This window comes from Mytilus californianus, unplaced genomic scaffold, assembly GCF_021869535.1.
Source record: "Mytilus californianus isolate M0D057914Y unplaced genomic scaffold, xbMytCali1.0.p SCAF_3, whole genome shotgun sequence".
Classification (NCBI taxonomy): Eukaryota; Metazoa; Mollusca; class Bivalvia; order Mytilida; family Mytilidae; genus Mytilus; species Mytilus californianus.
The window spans coordinates 3,314,751-3,341,430 of record NW_026262679.1 but is presented as its reverse complement, the minus strand read 5'-3'; the positions used below and the strand labels follow the sequence as shown (position 1 = coordinate 3,341,430).

At 32.6% G+C, this 26,680-nt stretch overlaps 2 protein-coding genes across 4 annotated transcripts in view; one reads left to right on the top strand and one right to left on the bottom strand.

Annotated features, from left to right (window-relative positions):
• Window positions 1–26,680, bottom strand: part of LOC127733848 (uncharacterized) — a 282,424-nt gene that overhangs the window by 86,848 nt on the left and 168,896 nt on the right. The gene's annotated exons all lie outside the window — the stretch shown is intronic.
• LOC127733347 (E3 ubiquitin-protein ligase BRE1A-like) lies at window positions 5,755–19,361 on the top strand. Its single transcript, XM_052242716.1, has 8 exons — window positions 5,755–5,863; window positions 6,309–6,338; window positions 8,314–8,427; window positions 9,266–9,347; window positions 9,916–10,043; window positions 16,707–16,846; window positions 17,281–17,337; window positions 18,969–19,361. The coding sequence occupies exons 1-8, from the start codon at window positions 5,755–5,757 to the stop codon at window positions 19,101–19,103; spliced, it is 795 nt and encodes a 264-aa protein (XP_052098676.1). The 3' UTR covers window positions 19,104–19,361.

Genomic DNA, 26,680 nt, shown 5'->3' with positions numbered 1-26,680 from the left:
TACGAAGCCACTTTGACATTTTGTTTTCATAACAATTATTTGATCCTTATTGATATTTATTGAATAAATTTTAATTACAAAGTTGCTTCATATATAATAGTTCAAGAAAAAAAACCAAAAAAAATATTTTTAAAATTAGTGTTTTCTTGTTTAAAGAAAAATAATCTCAAAACTGAGTTGTGACTTTGTCCTGTGACTTTTTGTCCGTGACTTTTTGTCTGTGACTTTTTGTCCTGTGACTTTCAGTCCTACATTCCTTTTTTTTTTATACAAACTGCACCTACAACTATTTCCATTCCATGACTTAATCATATTATCAAACTTACTGAAATTAGCAATTTTTCTAAAATCATCAGGGCCAGGAGTCTTATCATAAGTTGATGTTCGAACCCTGTAACAGTATAACTACAATGTTAGAATATCTAAACAATCTTTCAGTACAACTAAGTCATGTAAACATGGTGGTGAAAATTAATGTAAAGTTTAACAATATTCAATAGCCATGTTACGCATATATCAGTAATTTTAAGGGATGGAACATTTGCTCGTACAAGTAATCATTCATCATACGTACTGACATACGTACTCAAAATGGTACTGCAGTCTTCATAATAAATCGTAAACTTTCGCACTTTCCTGATTTTTTTTCTAAATTATGCCCTTAAATTCGCTAGTTTTCAAGAACTGCTTCAACGGTATATTTCAAAGCTCTTTTTCTCGTTCCTCCTTCCCACCCCCTTTTTAGCTCCGTCGCAGAAAACACGAATTCCCGGAATTAAAACATAAGTCTTCCAAATTCATTTTAAAAATACATCTTCAATTGAATTTCCGGCAGAAAAAAATCTTTTTTGTAACAATTTTTGTTAATTTTTGCAACGTTTAACTTTACATGGACAAACATTTCTCAAGGTGTATATTTTATTTTATGTACGAATGTTTACGATATATCAAACTCTTTTTCCGTTTAGCACCCTTCTATTTCTATTTTTTTTTAAGTTTTTCGTTTGAAGGAAAAAATCAAATATTTCTAATTTTATTTGGTGCTTTCGACTCCAATCTAAATTTGAATAGGATTGTCAGTTTTCCTACCGAAGGTTCAGTGTTCCAGCTAGGATTTCAAAAGGGCAGGGAGCCAATCATGAAAAGGGCACTTTAGCACGATGATTGATATTTCAAAAAGGGCATGTCAAACAATGTCTCATGTTAACTGCAGGGGTTTCAGCTAGGAGTTTTGAGGGGATATTTACTTATGTCCAACAATATATTCATGAAACTGGAAGATTTTTATAATATTTCATGTGATAATATAACTGTTTAGAAATCAGCCTATAACCACAGTGTACCACTCTTTAGTCTTAGTTAAAGACAAACCTAACCTCTAACACAAAAAAACAACCAATTGTGTTTAGCATCCTTTTGCAAATAAATTTATAAATATTTTATTTCATATTTTGTATTAGTAATTATATTTTCAAAAAAAAAATCAAGAAATTAATAATCTTGTAATAAGATGGTATACTAAATTACTTATGTATTGCAAAATAAGGGCCAATAATTCTTGTTATTCATATAAATAGAACAACTTTGTTGCAGTGAGTTTGTGAATTTGATGAAAAATATCACTTAAACGATCTATTTGATTCCTTACCAACACTTATTAATGTGGTATAAAATTCAACACCACTTTCAGTAGATCTTGCAATGACCTTGTTCACATAGTTATATGTATACCCAATAAAATATTTCAAGAAGTGGGGGGATTGCCTCCCCTGACTCACTGCAACAACGTATGATCTATGAATTTATCAGAAAATTATATACTATCATGTTATTCAATCCCTCTTGTATGGGAAAGGATTTGTATAGGCACTGCCTTTTGTCCAATCCCTTTGTTCAAATGTACATTTGACATGATTTGATATTTAAACAATAAAATATTTTGAATTGAATTATGAGGGGTTTAGTCACTTTTACGCTAGATGAAAGTCAACCTTATTTTTGGTAACAGTATTAAAGGGACCATGCAAGGACGTATATTACTAGCTCAGTCTTCCCTAGAACTAGTTGGTGGTTGTCTCCGTGCACACCGGCTTCCCCATCAATAAAAAATGACCTGCAGGCGGGCTGCCACAAAATAGCCAACAGTGATGAAAGTAGCGTTAAGCTGTTAAGGTTTATTCAGACCCCAAAATTTACTTGAGTACAGACTAACCTGTGCATCTGGAAAAGTTTTAAGACAGCATGCCCTAGATAAATATAATTCAAATGCATTTTATTCTTTAGAAAATTTAAAACTTAACTGGATATTGCTGTGCACTTTTTTTCGTCCCTGCAGAAGATGATAAGATTAACAAACAGTTGAGTTTCACTAGATATGGTCCACTCAGGTACACTTATTGCCAGGTATCTAATGTCCTTCTATTGTCCATGTCAATCAATACAGTTCACTTCAATGATTACCTGTGGGGAAGTTCTCAAACCTCTTTCCCAACTTTGTTTATTTTGGCACCTTCTGGAGCATTGAAAAAAAGTTCACTGCAAAACCCAGTTAAGTTTTTAATTTTCTAACAGAGAAAATATATATGAATTTTATTTATCTAGAGCTATGCCTTAAAATTTATCCAGATACTCAGGTTTGTCTTTACTCAGAGTAAATTTTGAGGTGAAAATGCAGCAATTTTAGCCGAAGGGTCCACATGAACCTTAAACATCAATCAATCAATCCAATGTTATTTACAATAATAGTCTGTTATTAGATTATGGTTCATCAAAAGGAATTGAAAAACATGACCGTGTTTACACCACAAAATCTACTCTGAGTACAGACAATGTATCTAGGAAAGTTTTAAGTTTTGGCTGCCGGAACTAGATATATATCTAAGTTATAAGTTTTTCATGTTTCAGAAAATTAAAAACGAAACCTGGACTTTGATATACATTTTTTTCCAGTCTGCAGAAGATAGCAAAATAAGCAAACACTTGTGAGGAGCTCATCAAACCTCTTTCCCAACTTTGTTTATTTATTTTGGCACATTCTGCAGGTATGAAAAAAAATGTATAGCAACATCCAGTTAAGTTTTTAATATCATGAATATTCTGAAACTTAAAATGCATTTAAACGTTATATATCTACATGTAGGTCCAGCCATGCTCTAAAACTTTTCCAGATGCACAGGTTTGTCTGTACCCAGAGTGAAATTTGTGGTGTAAATACAGCCATCAGTCGAAGACCGTAAACTCCTAACTATCCTACTGTCTGTCGATACATTTATTTTTGGCATTGCACTAGTCATGTCTTCTTTGACTGTCCATGACGTTAAAATACTAAATCCCTGGGATGTGTTTTAGTTGATTTTAGTCTCTGATGCATGATTTTTTATTATTAATTGTTTTGGCTTTTAACTAGCTGTCAGTAACTGCGAGTACTCTCAAATCGTACTTTCTTGTTTATTTGACCTGTTGATACTAATTGTATTGCTTTTTTGTTATTTAATGTTATTCAGGGTTATATCTGGTCTATATACCAGCTTTTATAAGTGTTTGGTATAACTATAAATTTTCACTTCGTACTATGAACATCAAAATTATTTATTTTGTAATAATATTTCCTTTCTCTATTGGTACTGTACACGTATACCTGACAACAAAATTATTTTCATTTACCTGTGTTTAAAGTTATTGCAAATGGATGGTATTTTTGTTCGAGCATATTGTTTTTCTTTAATTGTTTAACATTTCTTACCGATATAACATGTTACTTTTATTATTCTTCCCTTAGTTTATTTATTTTGTATTCAAAATTATTTATTTTGTAAAAATATTTCCTTTCTCTATTGGTACTGTACAGGTATACCTAACAACAAAATTATTTTCACTTACCTGTGTTTAAAGTTATTGCAAATGGATGGAATTTTTGTTCGAGCATATTGTTTTTCTTTAATTGTTTAACATTTCTTAACGATATAACATGTTACTTTTATTATTCTTCCCTTAGTTTATTTATTTTGTATTTACATTGTGTCATAGGTCAAATTTATTTGTTCAGTGTATGTTCAGTGGTGTTTATATGTCCTTTGATTGAGTTAAGCTATTTCAGTTGATATTTTATAGTGTGTCTTTCTATGTTGTGATGTTACACTATTGTTTCAGAAAAAGGGTGAAGGTTTGGTACCATTAAAACGTTTAAACCCGCTGCATTTGTTTGCACCTGTCCTAAGTCAGGAATCTGATGTTCAGTAGTTTTCGCTTGTTGATGTGGTTTATAAGTGTTTCTCGTTTCTAGTTTTTTATATAGATTAGACCGTTGGTTTTCCCGTTTGAATGGTTTTACACTAGTAATTTTTTGGGGCCCTTTATAGCTTACTGTTCGGTGTGAGCCAAGGCTCCGTGTTGAAGACCGTACTGTGACCTATAATGGTTTACTTTTATAAATTTTTACTCGGATGGAGAGTTGTCTCATTGGCACTCATACCACATCTTCTTATATCTATGTTTGCTAAAAGATTATGATGAACCTCAATAAGCATTTTTGGGTGGTTAAATATCATCAGAATTAATCAGTTTATTTCTTATATTATAGATTGTTAAAAGAATTGGGTCAATTAAAATAATATGAAGGATGGTTGGTACATTTTTATATACTGTAAGATGTAGTCTTCAATCTTTGCCTTGATGACAGTAATCTCTCATATCAATCATCTTTGCTTGTAAAATTTTAATCTCAATTGTAGTTTCTCCTTTGTACATAAAGATTGTACATGTAGGTAGAGCTTTAAAAAATAATAATAAAGAAAAAATATACTAAAATAAAAAAAAAGATGTAGGAAAATTATACAAGCTAAATATAGTTCAACTTATGCATGTTATATGTTATTGTTTTTTATTTCTTAAAAGTCATTAGGACATTTGGGGTTTTTATTTCACTGAAAACTTTATTTTTTTAATTTATCAAGAAAAAAGATAGTAAAGAGTTTAGTTTTTTACTTTGTAGCCCTCCAAAGTTAAGAAGAGAGATACAGATTAGTCCTTATATAATAAAACATGTTGAGGCACAGATCAGAATACAAACCCCAAACAGACCACAATTTGTTCCTATAGTTAGTCCTAGACAAATCCCAGTTGTCAGTCCTACACCTCAACATAGTATGTATTTTGTTATTCCATTGGTTTTATTATAATTTATATCTGAATTGATACATGTTTTAAAATGGAATTATTGTTTAGGGTCAGCATTTATTTTATAATGATTTTATATATTTCAAATTCTACGAAGGCATTTTATTTTATTTTTACCAAATGAAATACATATTTTTTTATTGAATTGTTATTTTCATATTAACTGTAACTGTATATTATATAAAATCCAGGCAACATGGATTTTTGCACAAACTATGAAAATTTGTATCCATTATCATGATATGACATAAGCACATGTATAAATATAAACATGTTTATGGAACTAATTTTTTTGGAATTTTGAAATTAGTTGTCTGATTTATGACAGGCTTACCCTGAATCCATAAAAAAAAAATATATATATAAGATTAAGAGAAATTTAATCCATTCTATATTTTTGATTATCAGATAAACGAAGTTAATTTTTAACTGGATACATCTTTCTAAATGTTTTTGTTTGTAATGATTCTTTTGTATAATGTATTAAACATGAAAAATTCAAGAACTCTAGAAAATCCCAATTAAATCCATTTTTTACATCTTATTTCAGTGCAGAACAGAAAATATTCTAAGGTGACAATGCAGTCTTCCATGGATGAATCTGAAGAAACAGTTTGTAGCCCTGTAGAGGCACATGATGAACACTTCACAAGGCAGATACCAGACATGGGCAGCATTGTCAAGCCTAGTAATGAACGCTTCAAAATACATATACCCGTGCTAACATCTGACAGTTCTTCTAATACAGAAGCATTTGTCAAAACAGAATTTTTACCCACTTGCGGTAAGCAAAATACAATTGAAAAGCTTGTTATTGGTTATTGCACAATTTGCCATTTCAGAATACTAGTACACTGTACATAGGTATATTTGTACTGTAATTTCATTGTTTGTACAAATCATGTCTTTCTATTTTACATATAAATTTTAGCTCAAGATTATAGGTCCTTTCATGGGTAGTTATAAATCAGAACTCATTAAGAAAATTAAATCTTATTTCAGATTTCAGTAAAAGTACAAGTGTTGATTTAGAAGGTGAAATGGTAGATAGTGCAATAGATAGTGTGATGGGTCTTCCACAGGCCTTTAATGAAGTGGTTGAAATGCAAAAAGGCCAAAGCAGTGAAATACAGAAGCAACAAATGTTACTGAAGACTTTGCAGGTAAAAAGCTTTGTGGAGAATGTTCAAACATTTTTAAATCTAATTTAAAAATTCAAAATTTTTAGATAAAACTATATAGTTTTTGGAATTATCCTTTTTATGAGAAATGCATAGCATTATCTCATGATATTGTCAGTGTATTGTTTTTGTTTTCAGGGAAAATTTAAAGAAGGTATATAGTTATAATGTTAATTATAATGTTTCTTGTTCCTAATGTTTCTTGTTGTTTAGGCATTAGCATGAAAACAATAGTTATCACACAAGTTCTTATTTGATTTCCCTACCAAGTACAACAACATACAAGTAAGGAAATACAGTGATTCCCAGTCAAATAAAAACTTCACTATTAGAATAAATCCAGTAATTTCACTTCTCTGACATCATGCTACAACAGATGTTGTCAATACATTGTCAACAAAGTTGCATCAAAACAAGAATGAAAGCAAAGAAAAAATATAGCTTTCTTGCATTTTCTTCTTTATTTACATTAAAAATCTATGTCATATAAAGAATAACTAATCCAAAAATTAATACATAAAAAAATATTCAACTCTGGATCGAACAACACTGATAATTCACTCATGCAATATGCACACTTGTGAATTATTTTGTTGTTTGGTCACATTGAAAAATTTTCCACATTCAAGTTGTTGTATTTATATAAAAATAAGAAGCTATGATATGATTGCCAATGAGACAACTCTCCACCAGAAACCTAATGACGTAGAATGTTAGCAACTATAAGTCACCGTACTGCCTTCAACATTGAGCAAAACCGATACCACATAGCTAGCTATTAAAGACCTCAAAATGACAAATGTAAAACAATTCAAACAAGAAAACAAACTGCCTGATTTATGTACAGAACAATAAACGATAAACAAATATGATATACAGCAATTAAGGAGAAACAAATATGATATACAGTAATTAAGGATAAACAAATATGATATACAGCAATTAAGGATAAACAAATACGATATACAGCAATTAAAGATAAACAAATATGATATACAGCAACAAAGGTCCTTTAAGGACAACCACTGAATTATAGGCTCCTGACTTCGGACAGGCACATACAGAATGGGTGAATAGTGTTAAACATGTTTGTGGGCACGCAAAACCCTCCCCCTAAGCTGATCTATAATTCTGCAATACAACAATAAAATTCCATACCTCTTTTGTTTGAATATGACATAAATTTATAATATTTATGACTAATGATTCTCATGCTAATGTTCATAAACTTCATATTGATTATTAACTGTTTAAATGATAAGTTTTTGTTTGTTATGTTTAATTTTTCATTTTTGAAATAACATTTTCATAGACTCATATGGATAAAGAATTAAGTTCAGAAATGCAAGAAAATATTTTAAATTAAAACAGAAATGATTATAGTCAAACTAGCTCCAAAATCTGTGAATATTATAGTACAAAATACTCTGATGCATGTTTACATAAATGTTAATTCAGATTAAATAATGTATTTCATATCAAAGAAAGAAATATTCTTTGAAGTTGACATGTTTATTAGGGCTGCAACCATTATTATGTTAACTCAATGTAACCTTTCAACAATAAAATTCAATATATTTCAAATTTATTAAGATCTCTATTTTTGTCTAGCCTCAACCAAGGCGTGCAGGCAATATTTTGGTGTGCCGTTGATATGCTGATGTATAAGCACCGTATTATCTTTATATCTATGAAGATGGCCCCTTACCCTCAGTCATGCACAATTGTCTTTGAAAGTTTTGTATAGTTCACATGTTCAATTCGTATTTCAACATTTGCATTACTTTATCAAAATTACATACAGGGCTGAGGCTAGACATTTCTCTGTGTGTTAATTTTTTTTATAATTTTTGATTTAAATGTATGTAAATATCTTTCTGATATTGATTTGTAAATTTAATTTGAATGCCTACATAGATAGTTTAGTAGTTGGTCTTACCATTATATAACTGTATAGTTACAGAAAAGAAAGAGGAAGTAACCCAGGAACTTACTGGAGTCACACATAAGATTTATATAATAGAGGAGCAAAAGAGAACTTGTACCAAGAAATGTAAAGAATTTGATAGTGGTTTGTATTGCATATATCAAATAATCCTGTCATTGCAACTGGAAGAGATTTGCAAAATATTGACCTCTTGTGTTCAGATTTAAGAGGAAAAAGATCAAAATAAATTCCCTGGAAACAAAGAATTTACTTAATAGATGGTGATTGATTGCAGGATAAAAGAGGGACGAAAGATACCAGAGGGACAGTCAAACTCATAGATCGAACTGACAACGCCATGGCCAAAAATAAAAAGACAAACAGACAAATAATAGTACAGATGACACAACATAGAAAACTAAAGACTAAGATAAGATGATTTTTGTTTTCTTCTTCATGGTGTCTTTGAGATAAGGAAAACAGGAGTCTAATTTATTTGGAAAAATTACATAAAAACTGACAGAATATGATGTCTAATAGAAAACATTTTACCAATGTATTTATCTCAATCTGTCATAACAGATTTGTTTTTATAGATAACATAAAAATGTAACTTTGTCCATTTTTAAATGGAAAATGTTGTTGATAGCACAAACTGTACTGTAAGCACTTGACCACATTTTACTACTAACTACATCTGTATAGAAGTTTGACATAAGTGTTTAACATCATTTTACTAAAGCTGTGTATGAATGTTAGTAAGCAATCAATTGTTATTGTATATGTAGGACAACTCACATGTTTCACCAAAAATGTTAGGGCCATGTATCTCTTTGTTGACAATAGTATGATGACAGCTTAGGTGATCATTTTTGATAATGGATGTTGCTTTTTAGGGTTACAGCCTTATTGCATTTTTTACAGTTATATCTTTTTATTCATCATGATCATAAAGATGTGATCAGAAAATTTTGTTTTACAGAAATTAAACAGTTAGTTATAGAATCTGAAAAAGAAAGAAATGGTATTAATGATTTAAAAGGAGATATAGAAGAAAATAATAGGTAAAGAAGTTGTGTGTATATTTATTTTCTGAGTAGAATAATTCCTCTTATATGAGGAAGGATAAGAAAAACCAGAATATCAAAAATAAATACCTAGTATTAAAAAAAAGAATGACATGGAAACCTCTCTTAGTGTATTCTATACTGCATTTGATAGTACATGTATAAGTGAGACCTAACCTGTGAAATACTGGGTTCTGGTTTGAATATTTTGATCAATGTTATATGTTAGTGGCTATTTTTGTACTTAAAAGACTATGATACTTACAAGTACACCAAAATAAAATAAATGAAACATTTTGGGTAGTTTTTTTATTATTTTGTATGTTATCATGGTTATTGATCAATAAGTGTTTAAGTATGTTTTTACTGAGAAATCAAAACTTTCAAGAAACAGTGAATTTTGCAACATATTTAAATACTGATATTTATTGTTATCACCATGTCATATGAAGCTGCATCAGGATTCTTCTGTTTGAATCACAAAACTACAAAGGCACATCTTTTACAAATCTTTTTACCTATATAGCATTAACCTGCAAGGAGAATGATAATTTGTAAATTACAGACAATATGCCAAGTACAAAGAAAAGATAATAAGACATAAACAAGTTGTGGCAGAGTTTGAAGCTAATCTTGAGGTACACGAAGAACTCCAGCAAATCAAAGAAGAAATTAAAGAACTACAAAATGAATGTAAGAGGAAATTATTGTTGACGATATATTTAAGGCAAATAAGGGGGTCACCATATTCTTTTTTTTTTCAGTAGAAATCAGTTGGGTTTGATTTGTATCTTGAAAAAAGGGTCAAAATGACAAAATGATCATAACCTCGTGAAGGTGTCAAGCTGCAAAATCATATTTTTTTTCATTCATTATGCATGCTTGAATGATTTATACAGCAAAAACGAATTTGTTGCTCCCTAGTATTTTTGTCCAGTTTTTGAAAGCGAAACACAGCGATCCTAGATTCCGTCGTCGGAGGTGTCATTATTTAGGTTCAGTCTGTGGTTAAAAGTTTTTTAGGACATAAATAACTTTTTCAAACATACAAGGAATTTTATGAAATTGGGACAGTAGCTTCTTTATGACCATGATGACCAAAATACAGTATCCAGGGAAAAATTTTGAAAATATTTATTTTCTTTTTACTGTATTTTACTAATAAATGGACTTATTTTTTTTTACAATTAACTTTCATATTTTCATAAGTGTTTAAGTATGTTTTTACTCAGAAATCAAAACTTTCAAGAAACATTTTCATATTTCAGTCATCAATAACTTTGTCAAACCTTCATGGAATTTTATAAAATATGGACCGAAGCTTGTTTATGACCAAAAGACAGTATCCAGAGCAAAATTTTGCAAATATTTATTTTCATTTACTGTATTTAACTGATAAATGGACTTAGTTTTTTTTGCAGTTAACACTCAGGCTCAGTCTGAAGTTAAAGTTTTTCAGTCATCAATAACTTTGTCAAAGCTTCATGGAAATTTATGAAATTTGGACAGAAGCTTGTTTATGACCAAATTATAGTATCCAGAGCAAAATTTTGAAATATTTATTTTCATTTTTCGGTATTTTACTGATAAATTGACTAAGTTTTTGTCGAGCTTACAACGTCTGTCGCAGAAAGCTCGACATAGGGATAGTGATCTGGCGGCAGCGTCTTTAACTGACTTCTTAAAGGCTTGATATTTCCAAAGGTAGAAGACCTGGATGCTTCATACTTTTTATATAGATGCCTTATGATATGAAGTTTCTGTCTGTCATATGTCTATTATCCTTAACCTCATTTTCATGGTTCAATGACTACTTGAAAAAAAGTTAAGATTTATTGTAATGTTGATTTCTCTCTTATTATGAGTAAAAGGATAACTATATTTGGTATGTGCATACCTTAAAAGGTCCTCATGCCTGTCAGACAGTTTTCACTTCACCTCGACCTCATTTCATGGATCAGTGAACAAGGATAATTTTTTGTGGTCAAGTCCATATCTCAGATACTATAAGCAATAGGTTTACTATATTTGGTGTATGTAATTATTGTAAGGTGTACATGTCCAACTGGCAGGTGTCATCTGACCTTGACCTTATTTTCATGGTTCAGTGGCAAAAGTTAAATTTTTGTGTTTTTGTTTGTTTTTAGCTCACCTAGCCTGAAAATCCAAGTGAGCTTTTCTCATCACTTGGCGTCCATCGTCCGTCATGGTCGTCCGTCAACTTTTCAAAAATCTTCTCCTCTGACATTACTGGGCCATAATCATTATTGGGGTATCTAGTTTAAAAAATTTGTCCAACGACCCTGCATGCCAACCAACATGGCCGCCATGGCTAAAAATAGAACATACAGGTAAAATGCAGTTTTTGGCTTATATCTCTGAAACTAAAGCATTTAGAGTAAATCTGAAACAGGTAAAAATGTTCATCAGGTTTAGAACTATCTGCCCTGAAATTTTCAGACTAATCAGACAACCCATTGTTGGGTTACTGCCCCTGAAATAGTAATTTTAAGGAAATTTTGCAGTTTTTAAACGACTGCAAAAAAAATTTTGTGGTCGTATATTGGTATGACGTTGGCGGCGTCGTCGTCCGAGGACACATTGGTTTTCGCACTCTAACTTTAGTTTAAGTGAATGGATCTCTATAAAATTTTACCATAAGGTTCAGTACCACAAAAGGAAGGTTGGGATTGATTTTGGGGGTTATGGTACTAACAGTTCAGGAATTAGGGGCCAAAAAGGGGCCAAAAATATTTATTTTTGTAACTTCCAGACATAACTTGTGTGTTAGTGTATGGATCTTTCTGACATTGTACCACAAGGTTCCATATCACAAAGGGAATGCTGGGATTGATTTTGGGGTAATTGCCTCAAAATTTTAGGAATTAGGGGCCAAATAAGGGGCAAAAAACAAGCATTTTTCTAGTTTCATGATAATAACTTGTGTGTAAGTGTATGGATCTTTCTGAAATTGTACTACAAGGTTTCATATCACAAAGGGAAAGCTGGAACTGAGCCAAAAAGGGGCAAAAACAAGCATTTTTCTAGTTTCAGGACAATTTCTTGTGTGGAAGTGTATGGATCTTTATGAAATTGTACTACTAGGTTCCATATCACAAAGGGAAAGCTGGGTTTGAGTTTGAGGGTAATTGCCCGAAACGTTTAGGAATTTGGGGCCAAAAAGGGGCCTAAAAACAAGCATTTTTCTAGTTTCATGATAATAACTTGTGTGTAAGTGTATTGATCTTTCTGAAATTGTACTACAAGGTTCCATATCACAAAGGGAAAGCTGGAACTGAGCCAAAAAGGGGCAAAAAACAAGCATTTTTCTTGTTTCAGGACAATTTCTTGTGTGGAAGTGTATGGATCTTTATGAAATTGTACTACAAGGTTCCATATCACAAAGGGAAAGCTGGGTTTGAGTTTGAGGGTAATTGCCTTAAACGTTAAGAATTTGGGGCCAAAAAGGGGCCTAAAAACAAGCATTTTTCTAGTTTCCAGACAATAACTTGTGTTCAAGTGTATGGATCTCTCTGAAATTGTACTGCAAGGTACCATACCATTAAGGGAAGGATGGGAGTTTGAGGGTATACATCATTAGGGGGTTCAAAAAATTTGGAGGAGGGATTTTTTTTTTCTTTAAAATATTCCATTTTAAATTGGTTGTTTCTGATTTATATATAAAAGCAAATAATAATGATATGGTTTGAATAGGCAAATTAAAATTTTTTAAGTTCTTAGACCACATTCATTCTGTGTCAGAAACCTATGCTGTGTCAAATATTTAATCACAATCCAAATCCAGTGCTGTATCAAGCTTGAATGTTGTGTCCATACTTGCCCCAACTGTTCAGGGTTCGACCTCTGCGGTCGTATCAAGCTGCGCCCAGCGGAGCATTTTATTGGTTATTATCTTGAATATTATTATAGATAGAGATAAACTGTAAGCAGCAATAATGTTCAGCAAAGTAATATCTTCAAATAAGTCAATGTGACCAAAATTGTAAATTGCCCCCTTAAGGAGTTATTGCCCTTTATAGCCAATTTTTCGTAAATTTTTGTAATCTTTTACAAAAATCTTCTCCACTTGATTTACAGGGCAAAATAGAATTAAACTTAGCCACAATTTTCAATAGGGTATCTTGATTAAAAATGTATCCAATGACCCTGTCATCTAACCAACATGGCTAAAAATAGAACATAGGGGTTTACTATAGAAGTCTTAAGAGAAAATTGTGAAAAAAAAATTTCAAATGGTCACAACTTGAAAACTAATTTAAATAATGATAAGGGGTCTTCAGTAACTATTGTAAGACTAAAATAGGATGAACTGCTTTTAATTTAACTACTGGGCCAAATTAAACCAAACTTGGCCTCAATCATTATTAGGGTATCTATTACTCTTTATTATGATTTTAACCTTATTTTACATGATTTCCAAAAACACAGTAGATACAGGTGAGTGACACAGGCTCTTGTCTTGAGAGCCTCTAGTTTTAATACTGTATACAATAGGTCAACTATATTTGGTGTATGAAAATATTCTACGACTTACTTGTCAGTCTGGCAGGTTTTATTTTGCCTTTACCTCATTTTCATGGTTCATTGCACAATGTTAAGTTTTTGTATTTTGGTCTGTTTTTCTTAAAATTTAAGCAATAGGTCAACTATATTTGGTGTATGGAATGATTGTAAGGTGTATATATCTGTCTGGTTGGTATCATCTGACCTTCACCTCATTTTCATTGTTCATTGGTCAATGTTCAGTTTTCCTGGTTAACTTTGTTTCTTATATACTATAAGCAATAGGTTAACTATATTTGATGCATGGAATGATTTTAAGGTATACATGTCTGTCTGTCAGGGTTCATCTGACCTTGACCTCATGTTCATGGTTCATTGGTCAATATTTAATTTCCATGGTTTGGTCTGTTTCTTTTATACTATTAGCAATAGGTCATCTATATTTGGTGTATGGAATGATTGTATTAAAGGTGAACATGTATTTCAGGCTTGGTTTATCTGACCTTGAACTCATTTTCTTGGATCATAAATGTTAATGTGATACTTGTAGTAAAACTTTATATTTAGGACTATCAACATAAAATCAGTGGTCAGTATAGTAGGCGAGGCATTTCAGCTTGTGCACTCTTGTTTACAGTTAACAAGTAGATACAGTCTGGGGTTAAAGTTTGTTACACATCAATTATTACTTTGTCAAACCTTCATAGAGTGTTATGATTCTTTGGCAGAAGCTTTTTAATGAATAAGAGATAATGTCTGAAGTAAACCTTTTATTTTTATTGTTTTTTTGATAGAGTGACTTTGTTATGTACAGTTATCATTTATAGACAGTCTGGGATTAAATTTGCTTGACACGATAAATTTGTAAACCTTCATGGATTGTTCTGAAACTTGGACAGAAGCTAATCTTCAAGACCAAGAAAGAGCATCTAAAGAAAAACTTTGAATTTTTTTTAAATTCTGATACTGATAAATGGACTCACTTTTTAGGTCAACATTACACTTTTACACTGACATCAGCAATTGCAAACGAGACACAGGGTTCCGTGGAACCCCTTACGAAATTTTATATCAATAAAATTGAAATGTTAAAAAAATATGTTTAAGTTTAGAACAAAATCCTGTTGACTGATTGTTTGAGAAATCGCAACTTAAAGTGAAAAATGCATATTTTTTGTTGCTTTTGCATACATTCTAGACAATTATAGACCTTTTTCACAAATTTTAAATTAAATTGATTGAATCTTTTTCAACATGTTCTAAATGCATACAAAATTTCATCAGAATCCAAAATATATCACCAAATTACATATACTTTGCCTTAAGTATCTTCAGATGTTTGAAGCAAACAAGTGTAGACGTGATACCTTAGAATAAAACATACCTTTCTTATGTATTTTTTAAGATGTGGAAAGTACTTTCTTTTACTGATCTTGTTGGCTGACCAAGAAATAAATTACAAAAAACAGACGCCTTATTTTATGGTAAATCATACCACACCTTCTTATATTCATATCAATTTTGAAACTCTTAAAAAATAAGTGATTTTGATATTGTGTTTTTTAAAAGAAATATCCTTAGAATATAATTTCATTTTCCATATGAAACAGGGACAAAACAAGGAATTTTGATAAAGAATTATGACAATCCTTAAAATCAAATTTATTTTTTATTTGAAATAAGTTCATATTACACACACACCTCTGATAACTTTTTTTCAGGATAACTTATAATTTATAATTAAGTTCCATACAGTCATTGGCCTATAAATCAAAACATGATAAGAATAAGATCTAAAAATCCAGTCCAAGGTCTGAATTAAAACACAGCCAGAAAACAAACTAAAAATCCAGTCCAAGGTCTGAATTAAAACATTATCAGAAAAAGATCTGAACATACAATCCTGTACCTGAATCAGAAGTGATGGGTATTTTACTTCATCAACATTTAATTACTTGTCAAAGGAAGTTTCTATTGAATATAACTGGTGTTTAGCCTGGGATCCTGGCCAACTGCTTGACAGTAGAGCCAGGCTGAATACAACAACATGGTTCCGTCAATTGGATGTTAGAATGGTGCATCATGGGATAGCGTCATTTCTTGACACATGGCGGGAAATATTTATATTGCCACAAATTTATTGAAAACTATTTTTATTTTCATATGAAATGCAAATTTCGAAAACTTTAACAAATATAGTCCAAGCGTTGTTGATTAGCATCGTGAATCAACAGTTAATTAACAATCCGATCGATATATTCCTTGATTATAAAATACGCACATGCGCAGTAATTCAGTCCTGTTCAGCGCTGATAGTTGATCACGTGGATTGTATTACGCCTGGCCCTATCGACGAAGTATTAGATTGGGTCAGGATGCCAGGCTAACTGGTGTTATATAGTGAGTTATCTCCCCATTAGTACCATCATATATCATGAGTTAAAACAAACTGATGCTGATATGCATTGATATACCTTCTGAATTAGATACAGTATAGAAATGCCAAGTTTTTCCTATCATATGAAATTAAAAATGTGGGATATATGTCAATGAGACAGCAACCCAAAGATACAATTAATCAAAAAACTTGTATGTAAAAATAGGAAGATGTGGTATGATTGCCAATTAGACAACTATCTACCAGAGACCAAATGAAGAAGAAGTTGTACAAGAGAAGCATGACAAGATTTCCATATCTTATCAATGCCTTTCTGAATTAGATAGGAAATATTATTCATTCAGTGTCTATCTTTTTTTTTTCAGTAAAAAAAAGTTCATCATAAAATGATTGAGTTGCCTTAAAAAGAAATTATATTTTTAATTTATATGTAGGTGACAAAAGGCAGAGGAACAAGTGTGATACAGAGAAGTTATTATCTGGTCAAGTAGAAAACAAAATAAAAGAACATATTTTAAGAGTCCAGAATGATGTAGAACAGTTAAAGCTTTTACTACAGGAAACAAGAGAACAGGTAAGACTTTTATTTCATGTGGTGCTAGTCAATCATCAGTGTTTGTATAGGTATAATTAAATTCTCACTAGAATGATTTACAAATAAAAAGTAGGATTTGTAATAGATTTTGACAAAAATGTATAAAGGAAGAAATTGTAATGCTCTATATATAGATTTCAGCATTTTCTCTTCAAAAGGCAAATTTAATCACTTCCATTTCATGCTACAACTACATATAATAGCAGTGATAAATTAAGAGAGTTAGGAGTATACAGGTTTCTTTATGAAGAATTATTATTATTTTTTGCCAAAGATGAGGTAGACTGCCAAATCACTGGTTCTAGAAGAACTTGTGTGAATTTATATTTTCATCCATTTATTAAAAATGTATTTATGCTAAGGGGTCATTAATTTAATGTGTATTGATGCTGCACCATTTATTTCATTTCAAGATTCAAAAAGAGAAAGAAAAGCAAAGTCAAGCACATGTTTCCTTAAATGTTCTTCATGTAAGTATACTGTCTTAGCAAACTGTGGTGGTCATATAAATATAATTGATTTCAATTTATTTTGTTTTGAATATAGGTCTGAAAATAGACAGTAACTCAGCACACAATAAAAACAGAAAACAGAGAAAAGACAACAAAGATCTTTAATATGCAAAAGATAATTGTCAATGATATATGTCAATCTCAGTCCCAAATCAAGACAATTTGTGAATTAGAAAAACGACTACCAAAATGGTTACCTAAGTCTTTAAAGGGAAAATGATACTTCGATACCAACAAAAACTATCACCAACAAGGTTTCTAACCTGTAAGACACATTACAATTGGCATGTTGAAAAGTCACTGGGTATATACTGGTGCTAGAGGACAGTTAGTTCCCATTTGAGCCAAGTAGTCCATGCCTGGTGGTGGAGGACTGTTAGTTTCCATTAGAGCCCAGGAGTCCATGCCTGGTGCTGGAGGACTGTTAGTTCCCATTAGAGCCCAGTAGTCCATGCCTGGTGGTGGAGGACTGTTAGTTCCCATTAGAGCCCAGTAGTCCATGCCTGGTGGTGGAGGACTGTTAGTTCCCATTAGAGCCCAGTAGTCCATGCCTGGTGGTGGAGGACTGTTAGTTCCCATTAGAGCCCAGTAGTCCATGCCTGGTGGTAGAGGACTGTTAGTTCCCATTAGAGCCCAGTAGTCCATGCCTGGTGCTGGAGGACTGTTAGTTCCCATTAGAGCCCAGTAGTCCATGCCTGGTGGTGGAGGACTGTTAGTTCCCATTAGAGCCCAGTAGTCCATGCCTGGTGCTGGAGGACTGTTAGTTCCTATTAGAGCCCAGTAGTCCATGCCTGGTGCTGGAGGACTGTTAGTTCCCATTAGAGCCCAGTAGTCCATGCCTGGTGGTAGAGGACTGTTAGTTTCCATTAGAGCCCAGTAGTCCATGCCTGGTGTTGGAGGACTGTTAGTTCCCATTAGAGCCTAGTAGTCCATGCCTGGTGCTGGAGGACTCTTAGTTCCCACTAGAGCCCAGTAGTCCATGCCTGGTGGTGGAGGACTGTTAGTTCCCATTAGAGCCCAGTAGTCCATGCCTGGTGGTGGAGGACTGTTAGTTCCCATTAGAGCCCTGTAGTCCATGCCTGGTGCTGGAGGACTGTTAGTTCCCATTAGAGCCCAGTAGTCCATGCCTGGTGGTGGAGGACTGTTAGTTCCCATTAGAGCCCTGTAGTCCATGCCTGGTGCTGGAGGACTGTTAGTTCCCATTAGAGCCCAGTAGTTCATGCCTGGTGCTGGAGGACTGTTAGTTCCCATTAGAGCCCTGTAGTCCATTCCTGGTGCTGGAGGACTGTTAGTTCCCATTAGAGCCCAGTAGTCCATGCTTCAACACTGACATCATATATAACATACATTTCTTAAATTTTACATTAATACATTTATTACTAAGAAACTAATGTTCCAACTTTCTATGTCAAAATTGATCTTACAAATAGTTTTGGGTATACTTTTTATGTCTCTTTAAGTAATATAGTTCCTAAAGAACTTACGGGTGCTATAAACAGTTTCATATAAAATACTATGGGATATTCCACAAATGGAAATATATTGATTTGTTCATTTTCTCAACAGATTTTCTATTGTATTATTTGTAGAAAAAGAACACAGCACAGTTGACAAGACTTAAGAAACAAGTTAAGGCTGCACAACAAAGTAGTCGACAGTGGCATGATCAGATTTCTCTACTTCAGAAAACTATAGCTGAGTTAAACAATAGACTGGGACAATAGTCATGTGTCTTATCTTACAATGTCATCGTGAAGTAAAACAAAGATGAAATAAGAATTTCTGCTAGAATCATCCTTGGTAGAAATGAAAATCAAAAATATTTTCTGATGCCGAAACTTTGGTGAAAACACAAATTGGATTACGTTAGAAATTACCATTTTATTGTGATGAAGCAGCAGTGATATTAATTACCTATCGATTATAAGATCACAATTATTTATATGACTCAATATAATATTTTTTGTCAGTTGTGATTTTGGAAATAAATGATAGAAAAAAATTAGCTTTTTAAAAATTTTGCATTTTTTAACACACATTTATTTGGGATTTCAATTAGCTTTCAGCAAGTTTGGGTACTCTTAGACAAGTATTTTGTGTCTCTTGCCTCTTTTTTTATCTTTTGTGCTTAGTACAGATCTGATAAGTCAAAGTCTTTCCAACTAATTTTTACAGTTTATTTTCATGTTGTGTCAGCACACCATTGTTCCAGGTTTGGGGAGGTTTGAGGAGCACTCACAGACATGATTATGTGCCTGTCCCAAGCCAGGAGCCTGATTCCAGTGGTTTGTCTGCCATACTGTGGATTCATTTATTTTCGTGGGTACCAATTTTCTTGGATTGAGGAAACATTACATTTTCGTGGATATTTGATTTCGTGGTTTTGCCAAAGTCTGCATACAGGCCTATATAAAATTTGTCATTCGTTGAACATTTTAATTCATGGTTTACCTGTACCCACGAAACCCACGAAAATTGGTATCCAACAAATAATAATGAATCCACAGTAATTGTTTATTGTTGTATTATAAATCAGGGTATTGGTTTTTATACGCCCATTTAAGGGACGTATTATGGTATACAGTTGTCAGTCCGTCCATCTGTCGTCAACATGTCGGACAATTACTCAAAAAGGCTTGAAAATTTTGTTATGAAACCTTAGTGAATTGTTTACATCTATTGACATTAGTGCTCGTTGATTTTTATAAATTTTCTTTTCATTTTTTTTTTTTTTCAAGGGGGGGATTTTCCAGTTATTGGACAAACCTCTAAAACCTTTTAACCAATTTTCATGAAACTTTGGTGAATTGTTTATATCTATTGATATAAGCTCCCTTTTGATTTTTATAAATTTTAGATATTACGTTTCCAAGTTATTGGATTTTATTTATAAAAAAGGAGGATTTTTCATTTTTCGAACAATTACTCAAAAATGCTATAAGCAGTTTTCATAAAACTTTGATGACTGGTTTATATCTATTAAAATAAGCTCCCTTTAGTTTTTTGTAAATTTCTGATATGACATTGAGGAGTTATGGAACTTTATTTGTTCAAAAAGCAACAGGCGTATCATGCGCTCATGGCGAAGCTCTTTATTTCTTTTGAATCGTTTCACATTTTGTCATCTCATGCCTTTTATACCTTACTATGTGACATGTGTTTTCCTTGTTATTGGAGGCTTTGCAGTGATTTGATCTTTAGTCTTTGTTGAATAGTTGCCTCATTGGCAATCATACCACATCTCCTGATCTTTATATTGTTGTCTGTTCTAAGAAGTTATGTGTCAATTTCTGATGTGTTTACTGTGTTTATAAGTTAAGAAGGCCAACTTCTCTGTATTTAAGACCAATAATGTTAGTCATAAATCAGAGGTTTAAAAATAATATTCACAGACAATCAATCAAATGTTTCTTATTAATATGTTTTGGGATTGAGGAAGCATTCTATAAACTTTGTGGCTTCAAGGTCAAAGATCAAAGTCATGGTTGTGTATTTTAGACACTTCATTTAATCAATCTTTCAGACTTTAATGAACTAGAGGTTACTTGGGTTGAGGAAGACACCTATTTGACTTTAGATCATTTAAAGTTCAAGGCCACATCAGGTATATATAGACTTTTTTCTCACAGAAGAGTACCAGCATTTTGCCAAATGGATACCTTCATATGGTGTATTGAACTCTTTTTGACCTAGATGTTAATTTCTATATTTTTAGGGCATGCAATACACATCTTTTCACTTTGGCTTGTAAAATTTTACCAATGTGTTTCATTACACGATGTGTTTGACTTTCCTCTAACTTATTGACCTTGAATGAAACACTTCTTTTTAAGGGGTAATCATCATATGCAATCTCTGCCCCAAACTTAGACTCAAGGAAGACCGTTTTCAAATATGTTACTTACATAATTAGTCTATATCATAAGTTTCTTAATTTGCCAAAATAAAGAAGAAACAGAATTGTCATTTTGTTGGAGAACTGCTATTATATATGGTATGTAGTCATATTAGCATTGACACTTCTCATTTCCATGTGAATTATTTGGCCTTACTGTTCAGTCATGGTCATTTGACTATGAAACTTTGGCACAGTTGACCATGTTTAAATTTAGTGTTTAGGTTAATTTATTTTGATATGAATATTGCTACAAGGCAACTTTCTTTCAAGATTTTGTGAAATATAAAGATAACAAAGAATGACTTCCACATTTTCTCTCCTAATTTTCTGAACAAACCCAATGTTTTTGCTAAAGGGAAATAACTCACAATTTTAAACTGTGTTATGAGTATGTCTTGCAATTGTTGAAAAAGAATTCAGGTCTCAACAGTATGATTATTTCTCATAGTGACTTTATGATTTTTGTAAGGACTACTCATACTCAAGTATAGTGCAATATTTTGTTGCCATTAGTTGGTATGCCTTCTTTAAAGAAATCAGAAGTATACTATTAAACCATAGAATACAAAAAATGAATGTGTTTTAAATGAATGAACATTTTGAATACAATTATATTCTGAAAACCAATCATTTGTATTTGTAAGAATGATTTTTAAGTACTTCTGTATATGTTTAAATCGATTTTGTCAATGCCAAATGATATAAACAACATTTCAAATTACTGACGTAGTTAATTTTTATGTTAATGGTGCTTGATGGATTTCAGGATGCTTCCTTTTTCAACTGTTTTCGGTGTTCCTCAGTTGGCAATAATTAATTCTACATGCACACAAACATAAAAGTATAAGAATATATAAAAAAAAAAATGTGGTATTATTGCCAATGAGACAACTCTCCACAAGAGACCAAATGACATAGAAGTTAACAGCCATAGTTCACTGTACGGTCTTCAACAATGACCAAAACCCATACCACATAGTCAGCTATGAAAGGCCCCGAAATGACAAATGTAAAACAATTCAAACGAGAAAACTAATGGACTGATTTATGTACAAAATAATGAATGAAAAACAAATATGATATACAGCAACAAACGACAACCACTGAATTACAGGCTCCTGACTTGGGAAAGGCACATACAGAATGTGGCGGGGCTAAACTAGTTTGAAGGCACCAACCACTGTCCTATCCTGGGACAGTGGTGTGACAGTACAACATAAGAACAAAAAATAAAAATCAGTTGAAAAGGTTTAACTCATCAGATCGATAAAAAGCAAAAATACATCTAACGAAAAAAACAGACTAGACATGGCAGTACTTATAATTCCTAACAACAAAAAGACACTAAGTACAGATCTGAGAGTACTCACACTTACTGACATCTAGTTCAAAGCCAATAACAACAAATAAAAAAATCATGCATCTAAGACTAAAATATCAATCAGTACACATCCAACATCTAATGGATTTAATGTAAAGACGTCATTAATAGTCAGAGAAAAACATGACCTTGTGCAATGCCAATATCCAGGTATCGACAGATTGTAGAGCCATGGATGTGCATATGTATATAAAAACGAAAATGGCACTGTCTTACGGCAATATTTTCATGGGCAAATTAGAGAAACAAATCATTTCAACATCTTTAACCAAACCTCTGTCTTGGTTCCGTTTCATCGATGATGTTGACATGAAATGGATTGAATCCCAACTTAATCTAGATGATTTCATCAGACATGCAAACAACGCCCACCAGTCAATTAAATTTACATATGAAATTTCGGACTCTATAATATCTTTCTTAGACACAACTACATCTATAAAGGACGGTGTCATATCAACAGACCTCTACTGTAAACTTACAGATAAACATCAGTACCTTTCTTTCCAAAGCTGTCACCCCAAACACTGTACAAAAAGTATCCCCTATAGTCAAGCTCTCAGAGTTAAGCGAATTTGCTCCTCTGAGGAGGCTGTCACTAAACGGTTACAGGAACTCCGCGGATTTTTGACCAAACGAGGTTATAAGAAATGGGACATAGATAAGGGATTTGCACGTGCTAACAATAACAGCCGCAATGACCTATTACAATACAAACAGAAGAGGCGCAGCAAAATAGTTCCATTTGTTTTAACATACAATCCCGCCTTCACGTTTGATCCATGCCAATTGGCAAACTATTGCCAAGCACCTTATGTTATCCAAGATTTTTCCCAAACCTCCTGTCTTAGCTTTTCGGAGACCAGCATGTCTGAAAGACTTATTTGTGAGAGCTGATGTCTCCTCTAATAAAAGCTGTTCAACTGCAAGATGGTGCAAATCGTGCGGTAACAGACAATGTCTGACTTGCCAACAAATACTGAATGTTGTATACCTTCTTCAGTGTCGATGTGGCATGCAGTATGTTGGCGAGACAGAACAGCCATTCAACAAACGCATGAATGGTCATCGAAGTGACTACACCTACAAGCCCGACCTCCCCGTAAGTCGTCATTTGAGATCACCTGGTTACGCCCAAGCTGATCTCAAAAACCTGACCATCACTATCATAGACCACAACGAGGGCTGGTCAAGGGCCGACAGACTTGCTCGGGAAAGGCTTGAGATAAGAAAGCTTAGGACAGTTTCCCCAGAGGGCATAAATGAAAAAACATAGAATGTGTCACTCATTTTCCTTACCATCACTTGTTTACAGTAACTCAGGCTTCCATTTTGGACTCTTACAGTTTAAAGAAATTTATTCCTCCTCCCAAACATCAATATTGAAAAAAAATTACCAGCATATTGATTATTGATGATTTGTATAGCATTCAAGATTTTTATTTCAGTTTGACTACCACATGTCAAGATAAGATTCAATTTACATCTTACTGATGAAGGATATTAGTTATCCGAAATATCTAAAATTTGTTCATGATTTAATTATTTTTTTGGTGATGTACCCTTTTAGACTTGTTATATATTATATTTTGTAGTGTACTGTATCATAATTTTATGATCCATCGCCCCGTAAGATTTATCGTTGGCTTTTATTCAGTCATTGTATATAAAAATAATACTTAGTTTGGTTTTAATTTACTGATATCAAAATCCATATTAATACCAATAAAAACAACATTCAAAGATCTAATTACAGTGTTGAATTGGTAACCTTTTAGAATAAATTACTATTATACTAACGTTAGTATAATAGTCCCAGACATTTTTAATACAAATTATTTCTAGAATTGTACTTATCATGAGGAACATTGCAGCTGCTACTTATGGAATCTGAACTGCTTACCTTTGTGCAAATGAGTTCTGTTAAGGTTTTTGGGGAAACATGGCTTTCAAGTCATTTTATACCTATACTATTGACCAAAGGTTATTTTCTACGTTCCAAGACTCTCAAGTCAACCATAATGATTTTGGAATGATACAAAAGAAAAGATTTTCTTTAAACAACTATCTGGTATGTTTTTTTTCCTCAAAATCCTCATTAGTTTATATCTCCCTTTTTTGTTTGCGTTTATAAGCATCTTTTATGGTCACAATAACGAATTGATTGACCACATATCTCCATTTATTGAAAAAAGTACCACGATCTTTATTATACAGGAGTTTCTTGGAAAGAATGAAAAGAAGCTAGCATTATTCTTTTACTTTACTTTCCGCTATATAGATGATGTCCTCTCACTGAATAATTCAAAGTTTGGTGACTATGTTGAACGCATCTATACTCATATCTTGACTTACATCTAGAAATTGACAACGAGGGTCGACTCAGAACAAAACTTTACGGCAAAAGATATTATTTCAGCTTCCCTATTGTAAATTTTCCATTTATATGTAGCAGCATTCTAGCAGCGCCTGCATATGGAGCATATATCTCCCAGTTGACAAGATATTCCAGGATTTGCGTTTCCTATCATTATTTCATTGATAGTTGGTTGCTGCTCATAAGGAAGCTATTTAACCATGAGTTCCAAGTGTTGAAGTTGAAATCGTCCCTTTGACAAATTTACGGACGCCATCACGAGTTGTTTGAAAATTATGGAATATCTGTTTCACAAATGACGACGGATATGTTCCAATCGTAATCAAAATCCCGTCCTCCTTTTTTCCTAATGTGACCTACCAAATAAGACTTATATGAGCAACACGATGGGTGCCACATGTGTAGCAGGATCTGCTTACCCTTCCTGAGCACATGAGATCATTATCGGTTTTTGGTGGGGTTCGTTTTGTTCAGTCTTTAGTTTTCTATGTTGTGTTTTGTTTACTGTTGTTAGTTTGTTGGTCTTTTTCTTCTTTTGCCATGTCGTTGTCAGTTTATATTCGACTTATGAGTTGTTTGAATATTCCTTTGGTATCTTTCGCCTCTCTTATCAAATGTGTCCACCAGAAGAGGATTATCAATGGCAAAGTCGAACACGATGTTCAAGCACCTTGGTCTGGAATAAATATGTGAATAATACAAATTAACTCGAGACTACCCATGCTGTATACTTAAGTAGAACAGCCATACCAAATGTTATCACCTTTGTTTACAATGTGCAGCACAAGTTCTACAAACTAACTTGAAATCGTTCCCTTTTAGGATGAGTATATTACAATAACCTGATGTCATCCCTTTTGTAAACAGATGAAGAACACAACGACTCGGGGTCTTTCCCTTATCGATAACAGGTATAGGATGTTATCCTTTATGTTTAGCATGTGCAAGACGATTTCAGCAAAACAGCCTGAGATTACTCCCCTTGTTTGGAATGAAATAACACATGAGGTCATCTTTCTTAGCTAGGAAACAAAACCCGTTGTACATTAATGTTTTACACAATGAGCCTAGGTATAACCCCTTTTGCATGTGATGAGTTGAACAGCATGATATCAAGTCATTCCCATTTGTAAAGGATATCTTCATTTAGACAAGAGTAGTTTGCCGGTGTTCAAAACTCATACATCTATTAAGAAAAAAACAAATTTAGGTAACAAACACACGATTAGGGATTCGCATGAACTCTTAGAGGAACAATAACGGGTGCGTCGACAGGGTGAACGCAATCAACCTTTACATATTAATGTATAACACAATGACCTGAGGTAATCCCTTTTGAAAATGAAAATTATAACACAATGACTCGATCTGGAGCATCCTCTTTTGTTACGTGTGAGAAAAGGATTAAGAGTGCATGTAAAGAAAACGTAATGTTAATTTTGGCAAACAGCTGTCATATTTCTGACTTACATGAATATTTAAATTATTTTGTCATAGCATGACTATGCTCCTCTTCCTATCTAGGCGCAATAAAGATTTATTAACTTACAAGGGTTTATATTCGTTATAGAGCAAGTATTAAAGGGCATTAGCTACGAGATATAAAAAAATAAAATAGGATTTTTTTTTCGTTCAATCATTAATG